This window comes from Engystomops pustulosus, chromosome 1, assembly GCF_040894005.1.
Source record: "Engystomops pustulosus chromosome 1, aEngPut4.maternal, whole genome shotgun sequence".
NCBI classification, from domain to species: Eukaryota; Metazoa; Chordata; class Amphibia; order Anura; family Leptodactylidae; genus Engystomops; species Engystomops pustulosus.
Window position 1 is genome coordinate 132,016,145 of NC_092411.1, and position 16,959 is coordinate 132,033,103.

Here is a 16,959-nt window from a genome sequence, read left to right on the forward strand (position 1 = left end):
GCTGCACACCAGTGTTCTATTAGTTTTCCCCCACTGGGGCTGCTGGAATGTAAGTAAAACAGAATGTCTGAAGGCAAACACAACATTTGGAAACAGTTATTTGTAGTTTATTTTTACTGTTTATTACATAGGCACTGTAGATCATTTACTGTGTTTTTAATTTTTTGATGATAAATATTTGACTTGAATTTTATGTGCCTTTTGAATCTTTTAAGCCTTTTCACTTATACAGTTTTTTCTCTTGTATTTAGATTTTTACGTGTCATGAGTCGTTCTCTGCCATTGTTCATGACATTAGCTTGGATATATTCTGTTGCGGTAATCATAAAGGGAATTGTATATGAAAAAGAGGCTCGTCTAAAAGAGACTATGCGGATCATGGGACTAGACAATGGCATTCTGTGGCTGAGTTGGTTTATTAGCAGTCTCATTCCACTTCTTATGAGTGCTGGACTGTTGGTATTGATACTTAAGGTAAAGTATAGCTGCTTAGAATAGAGATCATACACAATTAATTGATGACACACAATATGACCTTGATGTGCTAAAAGTGAATAGTGTTTTTTTTTTGTTCTAGGTTGGAAACCTTTTACCATACAGCGATCCAAGTGTGGTATTTGTCTTCTTGTCTGTCTTTGGCGTGGTGACCATCTCACAGTGTTTCCTGATAAGCACCATTTTCTCAAGAGCCAATTTAGCTGCAGCTTGTGGCGGCATCATATACTTTACCCTTTATCTACCCTATGTACTATGCGTTGCATGGCAAGATTATGTGGGCTTCACTCTTAAGATTTTTGCGGTAAGAATCTGTTCTCATTTTAGGACTATCTAGTGCTACTTTACATCTTATATTTGTTGTCTTAATTTGGCTTAAAGGCATATTTTTGTCTTCGTGTGTCACATCTTAGTGCACACCCATCTTTTTGTAAAACTGCACCCCTTTCAACACAAGTCATAAATGTGTCCCAGAATTTCTTAACGTAGTTAGCTAAACGTGGTGCATTCATTTAAGGTGGTTATTTGGTCCAATAGATTTTTTGAAGTAATTCTTTTCCAATGCATTTGATTTTGCTACAGCTACAGTCTCAAAATGTGCTGCTCACTAAAAATTTTATTCCAGCTCAATTACTTTCAGAATTAACACCTACGCACATTTTTCTGTGTTTTACATGTAGAGCTTCCTGTCTCCTGTTGCATTTGGGTTTGGTTGCGAAGTTTTTGCTCTTTTTGAGGAGCAAGGAGTTGGTGTTCAGTGGAGCAATCTCTTGGATAGCCCACTGCAAGAAGATGGATACAGCCTTACTACCTCTTGCTTCATGATGCTTTTTGATACACTTTTGTATGGCGTGATGACTTGGTATATTGAAGCTGTCTTTCCAGGTAATTTGTTGTTTATTATACAGTATAATTACTGCAACCAGATAGACCAGCAATGCAGAGATTTCCGATAATAGAGCCAAGCAAATTAATTTAGAACTTTAGTAAATACATAATTAAATGCACCATAATTTTAGTTTTCTGCTAATGTTTCTGTAGATATGTGGCTTAATACAGTTTCTATCAGTGTTTGTCATTCTCAACGCTGTTTCTAAAATTACTTTCTCTAGTAGAAATGAATTCCACATGATTGAACTGTGTAAATATTCAAGTAATTGGAAAGTATAGAAAATGGATAACATATAGTGACAGTTATATTGTTTTATCACTAGCTTTTTGATCACCAAGATCAGCTTTTTAGGGTATACAATTGCTTTATTTAACATGCTTGTCAAGTACTTTTTTTTTTTTAAAGGATGAGCAAAGGGAATTCAAATGGCATTATTCACCTTACGATTTCATGGTGTAAATCCTGGGTCCCACTGGGCCTTTTTTCCACTTCTGGTTTTGACACCCCAAATGTCAATGTCTGACATAGGGTGGTTGCCATTAAAGTCAGAAATTGACTACTATTCTGTTTGTCCTCCAACACTCTAAAAAGATAGTGATAGATAGTGAGCCCCATTGGGGACAGGGACTGATTTGGCTTTGTGCAACACTTTGTGCACTATATAAATAAAGAATTATTATTATTAAGTGAGGACACTGTTAATGTTGGGCTTAATTAAGTCAATAGTGCTTATTTTTTGACCAATTCTTCATATTTTCCAAAAATTTGTTACAAACCCAGAAATCCACCTATTAATAGTGCAGTTCAGTGATCTATGGACTGATGTAAGTAATTGGAAAGTAATTCAGACTTTAAGACTTTATCTAACAAATGTTTTCAAGTACTTTTCACAAGGAAAGGACAGTCAGATTGTAAACAGATACAACTTACAATGTTATTTAGTGGATCCTTAAATATTTGGTCATCAATCTACAATTTAGGCCAGTATGGAATTCCCAGACCTTGGTATTTCCCATTCACAAAGTCATATTGGTGTGGAGAAGAACCGAGAGAAATTCATCACAACAGTCTTTTAAATAAGGATTCTTCTGAAGGTAAATTGTTAATTTTCTAAATCTATGAAAATGTATTTCATGCAAAATACAGTATTTATCTTTAGCTCTATCTATAACCTGGTGTTTCTTTTCATAGTCTGCATGGAGGAAGAGCCTAGCCATCTTTCACTAGGAGTCTCCATTCAGAATTTGGTCAAAATTTACAGAAACGGAAAAGTTGCTGTGGATGGCTTGTCATTAAGCTTCTATGAAGGACAGATTACTTCATTTCTGGGACATAACGGAGCTGGAAAAACTACAACTATGTAAGACAGTGAGAAAAAAAAATGATAATGTTCACATAATAATTTATAAATAGCTAAATGTATAGTCTGCCAACTCACTTTTCTATGGCAGTTTCCTAAAATGAACACTGTTTTTGATTTTCAATACTGTAGTTACACATTTTTATACTGTCTTGTTGTTGTAGGTCCATATTAACAGGTTTGTTCCCACCAACCTCTGGAACTGCCTACATCATGGGAAAAGACATTCGCAGAGAGCTCAGCTCTATCAGACAGAGTTTGGGAGTTTGTCCTCAACATAATGTCCTCTTTGACATGTAAGTTATCATGTAAGATCAGAAGTCATATAAATGGTATTGTGAAAGTCTAACTTAAAAGTACAAGGATCAGGCACTACCTTACATTTGTGACTTCACTTGCAATAAACCTTTGTCATGTATATGCTTTGGTGTAATATCTACTTGTACATGTATAGTTATATTATTTATTATACACTGTATATTGTATCTTAAAGGAAATCTACCATCAAAATCAACATGGTAAACCAGGGACACTTACCCATAGATCCAGGCACTGTGACCGTGGTAATATTTTTATTTATTGTACCAAGCAGGAATAGAAGGAGGAGGTTGAGACACTTTAAGAGCTAGTGAATCTGCAGCATTGATGGGCTCTGGCAACATAATTTTACATAATTTAAAAAGTTGATTGAAAGTTGAATAGGCCATTGATAACAAATATAAGAATATTACCACAGTTACAGTGCCTGGTTCCATGAGTACCGTATTTTTCGGCGTATAAGGCGCACCAAAAATCCTTTAATTTTCTCAGAAGTCAAAGGTGCGCCTTATATATGAACTTATACAGAAATGTACTACAGACAAGATGTACTGTACATTTACCAGTGTTTAATAGCTCCATCCCCAGAAATGTCCTGCACCTTCCCACACAGTATACAGGGTCCCCAGCTCCTGAAGTGCCCTGGCACCACAACTAACATTGTGCCCATCCTGCCCTCTCCTAGCACGGAGAGACCAAAGCTGCCATAGTGCCGACCACGAGGCAATCATCATCATCATCAGTAAACAATCCCCCATACCTGACAGCCACAGGGGAAAGAGAAGGAGCCACAGGGAACCCCACAGAAATAACACCCTGGCTGAGAAGGGAAGGAGAAGGGGCAGAGGGAGACCGCTCAACCCCTTCTGCATCACCCTGCATTAACCCCCAGCAGCCATACCTCTGAGATCGGAGCTCTCTGACACGCTGAAGACAAGTTTCCCGGGAAGTGTAGCTGGCTTGAACTGTGCACAGGTGTGCCACCTGCTGGTCATTTTTAGGTACTGCATTTGATCCTGCTCCTTATACTCCGTATACTGTCTTAGCAGGCATTTATTAGAGGTGCGCCCTATAGTCCGGTGCGCCTTATAGGCCCGAAAAATACGGTAAGTGCCCCTGGTTTATCATGAAAGATTTTGATGGTAGATTTCCTTTAAACAAATTATATCTTTTGTTTTAACCATAACCAGATACTATGATATCACCTTACTGTAAAATATCAGTGCTAAAGCATTTTTGTAACTAGCATTCAAAGATAGATAGATATTCAAAGAATGCAACCTATACTTCTTTCTCCTGTTAAATCATGTCTACTGAAGACTGGGAATCTTGAACAAAAATGTATTTTAAACACCTGCATATTTTTCCTGTGTCTTCATAACTGGCCACTTGCTCGGCCTTTTTTAAGGTGAATTTATAAAGAATGTGATGAATTAGCAATACAAGATCTTGGTTTATCTATGCTAGTTTATAACTTATACAGTCAGCAATAAAAAAGCTTCTGATAATACATTCATCTACAGTTCTTGTGTATGGGCTCATGCCAGATAATAGTGCTGTGAGGTAATGAACTGTACTTAGGAATATAAAAGTCAACTGTATGGTGACATTATTGATTAAAGATGATCACTAAGTTTTCTCACAGGTTATAGAAGCAGTCCTTGTACAGTAGAAAGGAAACATACAATAGTTTTGCTCTAAATGAGTTGTCCAGCCACATTTTTTAAATTTGATTAGTGTGTTATAAAATTTTAAAATATGTAATACTTGTACTGTACTGTATATACCTTTAATATTTAAAAACTTATGTTATACATTTACACTGCTTAAGTGGTGTTAAAGAAGTGTGAAATAGATCAATGACCAGCACATTTGGGGGAATTTATCAGACAGAATTATGGCTTCAAACTGTTGAAACTACAGCATTTGAAGCATTTTTAGATTACAAATCCTTTTACATTGTGCATTTGTAAAAAAAATTTTCTTACTCTTAATCTCACTCCAAACAGTGATTTAATGGTTAGACACAAAGATTCATCAAATTCAACAGAATCAAAGACTTCTGCAAAACTTCCCTGAAGATTTTTTAATCAAATATACCCAAGTGTCTCTTCAGTTGTAATTTTTTTTACCATGCTAGTGTCTCTATTGAGTTTTTCTGGAGCATTCAAATATGCTTTCTCATCTGTGCCTTCCTACTCCAACACCCCCAGGCTCACAGTTGAAGAACACATCTGGTTTTATGCCCGACTGAAAGGACTTTCTGAAGAAAAGGTAAAAGCTGAGATGGAACAAATGATAAATGATGTCGGCCTCCCCAATAAGAAGAAATCCAAGACAAGTCAACTGTCAGGTAATGCACACTTTGTATCTAGACTTGCTAGTTAAGTAATATTAATTTGCAGTTTCTATACAGTAATTTAACTGTAGTAAATTGTAACATTGTACATTTTTATAAACAAGTGGACAGATGATTTTATGACTTTTTGCGATATACCTTACTATTAAACTCTGCCTTTTGTAAGAAAATAGCCATATGCTAACTGTTCCTATTCAAATATCCAAGGAGTTATTTCTATAGTATATCTGTATTCAGCATTTAGGAGACACTAAATAGGACAAGGGTAATAGGATGGAGTCATAGATGTTTGACCTCTCTCCCTAGACTGTTAAAGCCTACTTTACATTTGTACCTACAGTACATTTGTCCATTCGGAAGGCAAAGTATCATAGATACCCAAGTCCACCTGCTGCATAATGTTCGGCCTGGGAAATACAACTAGCTCACAGTTTGTATTTCAAGAAACAAAAAGAATAATTATTATTATTACAAAGTTGTTGTGTATCCTGTGTGTAGAGTTATAATTTAGTTCGCAGTTTGATGTTATTGTGGGCCCAAATGTCTAAATGACATATCTATGCAGTCCTCACCAGCTCCCTGTGGAATGTGTCTATGTTGTTTATCCTACTGTACATTCTGTGTGCCATGTCAGTTATATATTTTAAAAGGTTTTTCAAGTTAAGAAGCAATGATGTGCCATATAAAATGTGGCAAAATTTCTGGTACAAAGAAGTCCTTGAATAGATTCTTAGTTTAAATAGTCGAAAAGTGCAACATATATCATCCAACATTAGTCACTGTCGTAAAGTGCAGCAAATGTCATCCAGCATTAGTCACATAATTTTCTAAAGTCTTATTATGTTTAAATATTAGGATTCCTACAACTGCCCCACTGTTTCATAATGTATTTGCCTTTTGTGTTGTAGGTGGTATGCAGAGAAAACTCTCTGTAGCTCTGGCTTTTGTTGGTGGATCAAAAGTTGTCATTCTGGATGAACCAACAGCTGGTGTGGACCCTTATTCAAGAAGAGGCATTTGGGAGCTGCTTATAAAGTATAGACAAGGTGAGTGCTTAAACCGCTCTAGGTTTTTAAAACACCTGTCAAAGATATTGAGCAATGAAAGTTGATTTATTCTTTCTGCTAGGAAACAGACTACTTGAAGAAGTCAGAATGTAAATATACTATTTATTTTTAATATATTTATTTCTTAGGAAGGACAATTCTTCTTTCCACACATCATATGGATGAGGCTGACATCCTTGGAGATCGAATTGCTATAATCTCACAAGGCAAATTATGCTGTGTAGGATCTTCCCTGTTCCTGAAAAACCAACTTGGGACTGGCTACTACCTCACCCTGGTGAAAAGGGACACAGACTCCTCTCTGAGCTCGTGCAGAAACAGCAGCAGTACAATGTCTTACTTAAAAAAGGTACTTTTATCACTTTTCATCAATATTAAAAAAAACTACTTAAACATAAGAAAGAAATAGTATGCCAGCCAATTTGTACATGTTGCAGTGTTCAAATAATGAACCAGTGATGAGATACTGAGTTCATTAAAGATCACCATAGATTACCATTCAGAGTTCGACTTTCACTAAGAGATACTGCGCAGTACTGTAACTCTATGATCAATGAGGTTCAATGTAGGGTGCTTTATATTATACTGTATGTATATTAATGTATACATAAATTTAAAAACATAGAATATTCAAACTCATGCGTGTTATGTTTGTAACAATAATCATGTTCACTAATGTTAGATGACCCACTAATTTACCAAATTAAATATATATAACAACATTAAATGTGGGACTGGTATTTCTAGAAACAAGTTCATATTATACCATTGTTATAAGTCTACCTGAAGATCCATACAGGTATACTCTTTCTAATAACATATTACATATTTGACCAGTTTATTTGTTATGGATGCATAATTGCAAAAATTACTTAATGCCCTGGGAATTATCAATTAGTTAGATTACTGCCTACTTCATTTAACATCTGGGATGACGGTACCCCGTCATTTATGGGCAGGAAAGCAGCAGATCAGCTCTTGCTTGCAAACAGAATATGAGCTTGATGCTGGCAACGCCAACAGGAGCGGGGACCACAGAAGCGGTGATTATTAAAAATAGCAAACATACCAAGGATCGGAAGAGAGAAACCAAGAGTAGGGTAATTATCACCAATGAGCTCTTTATCTAATCCTACGCCTAACCCTCCATTCTATCCAATCAGAAATGTAACTATAACTGTTGTAATCACCGCCACTGTTGCCCTTGAGCCTGATGATGATATGGTCAGAATAAAAAGGCAACTTAGTTTTCATCATGGCTGTTGATTTAGTGCGCAGAACGGTTGTAATGTATCGTAAGTGACTTGCTTCCTGCACAGCACAACTCTACACACTAACAACCTCACATTGCCTGTTCTACTATACAGCCATCTAATATTCCACTGGGTTTGCTCTTCAAGGAAACTGTGTTTTTCTATGCAGCTTTGGCAACCTGATTCACATAGCCAGCTGATTTGTGCGCTTCTGTTCACCAAATTTATCTGTATTTATATTGCAGGAGGATAGTGTGTCTCAGAGCAGTTCTGATGCGGGACTAGGCAGTGACCATGAAAGTGATACATTGACAATAGGTAAAACAAACTGCTTAGATAATCTGAATTGCATACATACAAGCTAAGCAAATGGCTGCATTATTTCATCCACTTTTTTATCAACATAGGCATGAACATACTTTATTTCTGGGTTGAGATGAATTAAAATACTTAAAAAGATATCAACCTTTTATTCATGTATCTAAGGATATTACCGTATATACTCGAGTATACGCTGACCCGAGTATAAGCTGAGACCCCTAATTTTACCACCAAAAACTGGGAAAACCTATTGACTCGAGTATAAGCCGAGGGTGTAGTATACTGCTAGCCAGCCCTCATGTAGTATACAGCCAGCCCCAAGTAGTATACAGTCAGCCCCCATGTAGTATACAGCCAGCCCCCTGCCAATCGCATTAAAAATATAAAACGTAATACTCACCCCTGATTCTCGGCGTGATCCCCGGCGGCGGCTCGCAGTGGCTTCTGTCTTCTTACTTCTCTAGCAGCAGAGTCGCGTGCATGCGACCTGCTGGCGGGTGCACACTATGATGCTGTGGTGTCGCCGCTGATTACGTCATCAATGACGTCAAGAGAGAAGATAGAAGAGGAGCTGCCGGGAACCGTGCGAAGATCGGGAGCCTCGCACCGAAGATCGGGAGCCGCGCCAAGATCCAGAAACCGACTTATACACGAGTATATACGGTAGTACAGAACAAAAAAGAAAGCAGCACAGTTCAAATCAGTAAGGAAAGTGTGCTATCCTTAATTCTCTTGCCCAAGAGTCCAGATATACGATAATCAAAAGCAAGGCAGCACTCCAATACATAGTGAAAAAAGGGTGATCTTTATTTCACTTCATCTCAGCTACACAGCAGCCTTGGTCACATTTTGCTGTGCTGCTGAAAATTTGCCCTTTTTTAACTATTGTAAGAATATTAGTAGATATATGTATAACCTAAAAACTCAGTTATAGGTTCCAAGATCTAAACCTTTGGTAATGCAACCACTGCTAACATGTACATAGTTTAATATGTAACATACAACTAAGCCAAACATAAATTCTTACAACGGGCTTTTGTTTTCTTGTCTTTTATGGGTCTCACAGATGTCTCTGCTATTTCAAACCTCATTAACAAACATGTGCCTGAAGCGCGACTTGTAGAAGATATCGGACACGAACTCACCTATGTCATGCCTTATGAAGCTGCAAAAGAAGGGGCATTTGTTGAACTTTTCCATGAAATAGATGATCGTTTGATTGACCTTGGCATATCCAGTTACGGGATCTCTGATACAACTCTTGAGGAGGTACATTTCCACAGAATGTATAAACTTACTAATTTATACTTGGTTTAACCTACGACATAAAGGAGATCTAAAGGAAACCCATCAAAATCAATCATGATAAACCTGGGACACTTACTCATAGATCCAGGCCCTGTGACTGTAATCATCTTATATTTGTTATCCATGGCCTCCTTCCTTTTAAAATCAACTTTTAAAATTATGCTAATGAGTCTGAAGGTTGTTACCAGAGCCCCTCTGTGCTGCTGCGTCACAGGCTGTTAAGCTGTCTCACCCATCTCCTCTGCTCGATTAGCACTTTCCCCCTCTGTCTGATGTAATCTCACTGCAGCACAGAAAGTTTCAGCACACAATGGTAGAGCTGTTTGCACTCTGTAACAGTCTGTGAATCAGCAGCACATAGGGGATCTGGTAACACACCCAGGAGCCCTTCAGGCTCTTTTGCATAATTTTAAAAACTATAATTATCTATGATTAAGTACTCTTTATCGATCATGCTTGCTTTTGATGGTAGATTTTCTTTAAAAACATTTTGAGAATTAATTAATGAATTAACTAAACCTGTTATTATTGAAACTATTTTTAATGGATTAGTGAATGGTGAATTATGAGTACAGAGTATATCTACCACTTATTTCCAGGATTAGCACCCTTTGCTATAATTTCTGAATTGTAATAGAGACAAAATATAAAATATTTTGAAATATACATTATTATATGTTTTTTTTTTTGCTTGTTGGTACAGATTTTCCTAAAAGTAGCCAATGACACAGGTGTGGATGCAGAAACATCAGGTAATCAGCAATACGCTGTAAAAAGTGGTGGCAGAGTTGCCTATCATAATTAATTGCTTCATAAATGGTTTTCTTTAATTTTATAGATGGGACACTACCTGCTAGAAGGAAAAGATATGCGTTTGGAGACCACCAGAGCTGTCTACGACCTTTTACAGAAGATGACAATTTAGAAACCAATGACTCTGATTTGGATCCAGGTATCTGAGGAAATATAATTACTTCTACTATATTATGTAAACTACGTAGTTAAGTACTTTCTGTATGAATGAAACTAAGTAAATGGTTTCTGAGAGAAGCATTGTTAACTTAAATATGACAAAAATACCTGGTATGTGAGGGTCCATTGGGGGCCATGGTTGGGCTGAATGGCATGGTTGCCCTGTATATGCTTAGCTCCCAATTCAACTGTATGTTACAGCCAAAAATAGCAGAACCTGTTAGACAGTGGTCAGGGGATTCCCTTCTCTCGAGATAGGTGTAGGTTCCAGGTGATGAACCCACATCTGTGCATATGTCATATATTTTTCCCATATGAATACTCAATTATTTTTTGGGAGAAGTAGTAATTATTTAACATGATAATGTTTTTTTTTAAATTGTGATTTTTATTCATTTTGTGTAATTTTCTGTGGTTTTAATTCCTGCAGAATCACGTGAGACAGATTTTCTCAGCGGCATAGATGGAAAAGGGTCATATCAACTGAAAAGCTGGAGTCTTATGAGGCAGCAGTTTACAGCCTTAATTTGGAAGAGGTTACTCTATGCCAAACGCAGTAGAAAGGGCTTCTTTGCGCAGGTAAGTAAAAAATTATTAAGTGTGAAGTTATTCAGTAGGATTTAGCAATACAAATGAGATGACCTGAACAGATAATTGTCAGCCTATTGAAATTTTTATGCTACATATAAGCACATGATTATCAGTAGTATGTTACCCTGTGTAAACAAGGAATGTGATACTGATAATCCTCAGAATTGAATGAGGGCTGCATCTTAAATTATATTAAGATATAAAATAAATCACCATTTATCTGCCTGGCAATAAAGCTCTATAAAAGTAACCCTTAGAAGCAAAATTCCTTGCAATGTCAAATATACGATGATTGGGAGCCATCTAAATCAGTACATGAACAGTAAATAACAGTAGAATGAACATTGAATCTTGTGTTTGGAAAGTCTAACTCAGAATCCCTGTTTTCCAGATTGTGTTGCCAGCTGTGTTTGTCCTCATTGCACTGATGTTCAGTCTTATTGTGCCACCGTTTGGAAAATATCCCAGCCTTGAACTTCAGCCTTGGATGTATGATGAACAGTATACCTTTTTCAGGTACACTTATTTTGAAATGACTATTAGTTTGGCACGCTTATTTGATATTTAACCTGTGCATCACGTAAACATTAGCGCTTTACTAGGGTTACTCACCTGCCAAACGTGTGCTCCTAATCTACATGCACTCCTACATGAGTAATGTTTATTATGTACCATTACACTTATCACAGGATCTGATATTGTATGAGCTCAGATTTTTGGTATGCATTGTATTATTAGGCGTCAACAATCACGTGTGACGGAAAAGTAGCTGTAAATTTATATGTCAAATGTATTGATGATGACTGGTTGTTATCATGTTATAGCAATGACGCCCCAGAAGACTCTGACACTCAAGCTCTTTTAAAAGCGCTACTGGAAAAGCCTGGCTTTGGAACAGCATGCATAGATGGCTATTCTATTCTGTAAGTATTAACACTCATTTTTTTACATCACTTCTATTTTCCTGGGAAGTAGCAGAATTTTATAACACACTGAAATTAAATACATATATTACTCTACAGGGGTGTTCCTTGCTCAGGAGAGGACAATGTTTGGCGAACTCAGTTTGTCTCAGAGGCGGTTGAAGAGATTTTTCTTAATGGCAACTGGTCAATGGAAAACCCTTCTCCATCCTGTGAATGCAGCAATGAGAATGTCAAGAAGATGCTCCCAGTTTGTCCCCCTGGGGCCGGTGGCCTGCCTCCTTTTCAGGTACTCTAAAGAAGCATACAATTCAGTTAACACAGTCATTAGTAAATGGTGGAAAAATGAAGGAAAAAAATCTGTATGTGAGAAATAAGTGTTCTGCAGCTAGTTCAATTTGCATCACTGTAAATAGGAATGCACTTTGCCTGTTTGTGTAACAGAAAAGTTAAAATACAGCATTTTGCTATTCTGTTGGATAGATCATTAAATTGTAGTTTTCAAACATTAGGAAATGTCTACTAACCTGTGAGCAAGCCATACAATTATATTAAATAATACAATATGGTCCTTTAGCAGAGAAAACTAATCCAACATGTCTTGTATAGGCATTTAGCATTGCAGATGTATTACTATGTTTACAAATCTTCCTCTTTTATGCTACCTTTACAGTGGCTCAAATGACAATGTTAACAATTACTAGGATTGTCCCTCTTCTACTTCATGTCTAGATGTGTGCTGCATATCAAAAGGGTCATTACTATAACATGACATACATAAATAGTTCTGTACACTGTTTTCTGTCTTACCCTACATAAAAAGTTTCAGTTTACAGTGGGTTACAGACAACCAAGCAGAATTCATGTTCAGTGAAAGTTTCAAGCAGACAGATATCGTCCTGGAAATGCATTACATCACATCCTGTTGTGCAGTACATTGTGCAGCGAACAGCCAATTCCCTGAATATTTTGGCACAGCAACTAGGCATATATTATTAATGTCTTCTTTAGAAGCAAACCTTAGTCTAACAGTTTATTTCATCAGGCTAACACTCTGTTTCATCTAGTAGTGTGATCAGTGCTTGATTATACAAATGTGGTCACAATTATGACCTTCTATATTCTGTGAAGGGGTCACAAGGGTCTGACACCTCCTGCCTTGATTAATATCGCATCAGACAAATACATCTAAAAATGTACAAGATATACAGATGTAGATATTATGAAAGTGTACAATTAATTCCATGTTTATTAGAGAATAGCAATTTCATAATGAGGTAAATAAATGTGCCTTTGTGTCTTATACTATCTGCTTGACAACTTTTAATGAGATCTTCATCTGTCTTGTTTCACACAGAAAAAACAAAACACTTCAGACATCCTGCAGGATCTAACCGGAAGGAACATATCAGATTATCTAGTAAAGACTTATGCTCAGATTATTGGAAAAAGGTAAATTGTATCTTTACTGTAATTATAGTACAAATTCCGTTTCACGTGAAAAACAACAAACAGGGCTTATATAACAACAACACTGTTCTGTGCTTAAAGAGAACCTACACACATACAATAAAAAAAATGTATCACCATAGCCACCATGCGTAATAAAAATCATTCAGACATATGTCATTATGTTACTGAACAAAACTTCATAGAAATACAATATACATTACATTAAACCTACATAATTAAATATAACCACCTAAAGACACTACACAAATCTAGGGCAAAAAACAGCTCAGCAACAACACAAAAAGAGCATAATACAGAGCAATAGGCCAACCCAATTTTCAGACTTTTTCTCACAGAGAGTAGGTCATTTCAGGTTTACTACAGTTCAAAAAGTATAGTATTTGAGTCCTAAATTTTAAGATAATGTGAAACTTAACAAATCGAAAGCAGAGAGTTAAGTTGTCTTTAACAATGACTATAAGTGAATGTGATTAAAATATGACAATATAGTTTATAATATCTATTTCTATATTTTATGCAGTTTTTAGTTACATGTATTACTATATATAAAAAAACATTCTAAAATTGGCTAGTCTAGAAGTATGTAAAGGTTATTATGATGTTAAAGTGCACCTACCACCACGATTGTACCTATATATTTTCTAATATTTATGTATTTCTACCAGACGTAATGTAAAACAACTTGTAATGTTTTTTTCCCTTAATTTATAGCTTAAAAAACAAGATCTGGGTGAATGAGTTTAGGTATGTAATTGTTCTAAATTATACTTTTTGCCCTATTTTGTTGTATATGTTATTGAAACTACGTAGAAACATTCACCTAACAGTGGAGCCTTGCAAGTAACTTGGACTACAAGTGTTCTGCAAGACAAGTTTGTATATTACAATTGTAACAGTTTTACAAGCAAAATACATGTACATTTGGATTGAAAGCATGTGCCCGGAACGAATTATGCTCGTAATCCAAGTTTCCACTGTAATAGTATTTGTCAATGTTAACCACTGCTTCAAACAAGGCAACTCTGTTGCAGCTTCTTTGTCATATATGATGCGAAAATTAGTGCTACACAGGGAACAGTAATGTATACCCAAACATTGGTTACTTTGGCAGATTCATTAGTCAAGGAGTTCATTGGGCATCAGTAATATCTATCCTGTTATGGCATGTACTGTGAATTCTGTTATAAATGCTATGTAAACATAGCCTAAGCATTGTCTTCATACCTTTAAAGTGTTTTGTGTAGTCAATATGCCAGAAGCAATGCAATGTAAAGAAAAAAGAAGTTCCCTCTGACCCTGTTTATACATAAACACTAAGTACAAGGACGGGTAGCTTTCTAGTCTAGCTGGAACCTATTTTACAGCGTATGTTAAAACATATATAATTACTATGAAATAAAAATTCTATAAATATGAAAAATCCAGTCTTATTTCTGATTTTATTACAAACCATTCTTCATGACCAAATATGCACTACTTTTCATCTTCAGGTATGGTGGTTTCTCTTTGGGTGCAAGTAGCTCTCCGGCATTACCACCGAGTGAGGAAATTTTGGCCTCCATTAAACACATCAAGCGACGACTGGATATAGCAAAGGTACATCATTCTTGAAGATTTTTTATTAAGAACAGAATTGTTATGCTTCTTCATTTTGCCTTTGTATCAATTGTAACAGCATAGTCCACAAGTACAGTATTTAGAATTTGTATAAAATGAGAAAGAGGAGCATGAAATTTAGATCATATTGATTAATACTAAGAGGACTTAGGACAATGCAACAAAATGTAAGACCCATCATTCATATGAGTCTATTAATAAGCATGGCTTTGGTTTTGTCCTTCACAGAATGGAGCTGCTAACAGATTCCTTGACAGCTTTGGCACATTTATGAAAGGGCTCGATGCGAAAGACAATGTGAAGGTAATTATATATTGATTTCTTATGCTGTTTTTGGCTACTCATCTCACAATTAAAAAGAAATGTTTAATAATTGTCAGCCTGTTTGTACTAAAATCTGCACCACTGGAAAACCCAAAGTTCCACAGTTGGGATTTTCCAAACTATGCCTGACCCTGAATCTTTTTGGAATGTCTTAAAGTGATATAAACCATACATTTCTATCCGGAGTGTGTTGCAGATCAGAGATCACAGATCAGAATTGTATGTTTTCAGGTGTGGTTTAATAACAAAGGCTGGCATGCTATTGGTGCTTTCCTAAACGTGATGAACAATGCCATCCTCCGCTCCCAACTACCTGAGGGAAAGGACCCTGCCAAATATGGTATTACAGCTTTCAACCACCCCCTTAATCTGACCAAAGAACAGCTTTCTGAGGTTGCTTTGTAAGTATGCCCTTGATATCATGAATAATACAAGTTTGTAAATAAGCAGTATTCACAATGTTGTTTGACAACTGATTCTATCTCGTCTTTCTCTTTTCCATAGGATGACCACTTCGGTGGATGTATTGGTTTCCATCTGTGTCATTTTTGCCATGTCATTTGTGCCAGCCAGTTTTGTGGTCTTCTTGATACAGGAAAGAGTGAGCAAAGCCAAACATTTGCAGTGTATAAGTGGAGTAAAACCTGTAATCTATTGGCTGGCCAACTTTGTATGGGATATGGTAAGATACCAAAAGTTGTGTCTTCTGCCTTTACACAGCTATATACATTTATAAAAGATCAAATCTAATGGTTTATTTTTTTACTTTTTCTTTCAGTGCAACTATATTGTACCAGCAACTTTGGTCATTATAATCTTCATCTGCTTCCAGCAAGACTCTTATGTATCTTCCTCCAATTTACCAGTGTTGGCACTTTTGCTTTTGCTATATGGGTAAAAACATTTTTTTTATTGTAGTGCATTATAACACACAGGTGTCATACTCATAGATTTATCTTTAAGTAGGGCTTGAATGTCAGAACACATATACTGTGTGCATAAATGCCCTGTATGAGATCATAACTTGGGAGCTGCTCTTGGTCTCTTCATCTAAGTCAATTAGTTTTCAGCTATAATTGTTTATAATTTGTAGTAAAGTGAATAATGTAGTCTGACTCGATCACTAATGACTGGTTTATCTTGTAGGTGGTCTATAACTCCTCTGATGTACCCAGCTTCCTTCATTTTTAAGATCCCCAGCACAGCATACGTGGTTTTAACTAGTGTCAATCTATTCATTGGGATCAATGGCAGTGTTGCCACTTTTGTGCTTGAACTTTTTACAAATAATGTAAGTGCGTCATTCATACATTACATGTGCATTGTGTAGATGATTTATTGAAATGGTTATGTGTACAAAACATTAAGCACAGCAATGGTTACAATATAACAAGATATTCCTGTTTTAGAAACTGAACAACATCAATGATATTTTGAAGTCAGTGTTGCTGATCTTCCCTCATTTCTGTCTGGGAAGAGGACTCATTGATATGGTGAAGAATCAGGCCATGGCAGATGCTCTAGAAAGATTTGGTGAGCAGTCTTTTGTATATTTATTGTAAAGATGCAGAATTCTACATCCTTAATTCTAGTTTAATTGCAACCATAGATTCTAAAGGCAGCTGTGTCACGTGATCAGCAGTCTGACCAGCAGTCTAGGCCTTGTTCTCTAGTCCAGACACAAAA

The 16,959-nt window shown here is 36.3% G+C and overlaps 1 protein-coding gene across 4 annotated transcripts in view; it reads left to right on the forward strand.

Annotated features, from left to right (window-relative positions):
* The window catches only part of ABCA1 (ATP binding cassette subfamily A member 1), a 77,421-nt gene that overhangs the window by 49,976 nt on the left and 10,486 nt on the right, over positions 1-16,959 (forward strand). The window contains exons 15-41 of one of the 4 annotated variants that reach the window (XM_072153762.1): positions 252-474; positions 578-799; positions 1,176-1,380; positions 2,368-2,481; positions 2,579-2,747; positions 2,912-3,043; positions 5,279-5,418; positions 6,333-6,470; positions 6,620-6,840; positions 7,451-7,591; positions 7,990-8,062; positions 9,132-9,334; positions 10,077-10,125; positions 10,212-10,325; positions 10,776-10,924; positions 11,328-11,452; positions 11,761-11,859; positions 11,959-12,148; positions 13,217-13,311; positions 14,044-14,076; positions 14,823-14,928; positions 15,178-15,252; positions 15,505-15,674; positions 15,778-15,955; positions 16,052-16,167; positions 16,420-16,564; positions 16,683-16,806. In XM_072153762.1, the coding sequence (XP_072009863.1) occupies positions 252-474; positions 578-799; positions 1,176-1,380; positions 2,368-2,481; positions 2,579-2,747; positions 2,912-3,043; positions 5,279-5,418; positions 6,333-6,470; positions 6,620-6,840; positions 7,451-7,591; positions 7,990-8,062; positions 9,132-9,334; positions 10,077-10,125; positions 10,212-10,325; positions 10,776-10,924; positions 11,328-11,452; positions 11,761-11,859; positions 11,959-12,148; positions 13,217-13,311; positions 14,044-14,076; positions 14,823-14,928; positions 15,178-15,252; positions 15,505-15,674; positions 15,778-15,955; positions 16,052-16,167; positions 16,420-16,564; positions 16,683-16,806 (3,749 nt within the window). Of the gene's footprint in view, positions 1-251; positions 475-577; positions 800-1,175; positions 1,381-2,367; positions 2,482-2,578; positions 2,748-2,911; positions 3,044-5,278; positions 5,419-6,332; positions 6,471-6,619; positions 6,841-7,450; positions 7,592-7,989; positions 8,063-9,121; positions 9,335-10,076; positions 10,126-10,211; positions 10,326-10,775; positions 10,925-11,327; positions 11,453-11,760; positions 11,860-11,958; positions 12,149-13,216; positions 13,312-14,043; positions 14,077-14,822; positions 14,929-15,177; positions 15,253-15,504; positions 15,675-15,777; positions 15,956-16,051; positions 16,168-16,419; positions 16,565-16,682; positions 16,807-16,959 lie in introns of all 4 variants that reach the window. The other 3 variants (XM_072153755.1, XM_072153771.1, XM_072153779.1) reach the window with 3 other exon arrangements.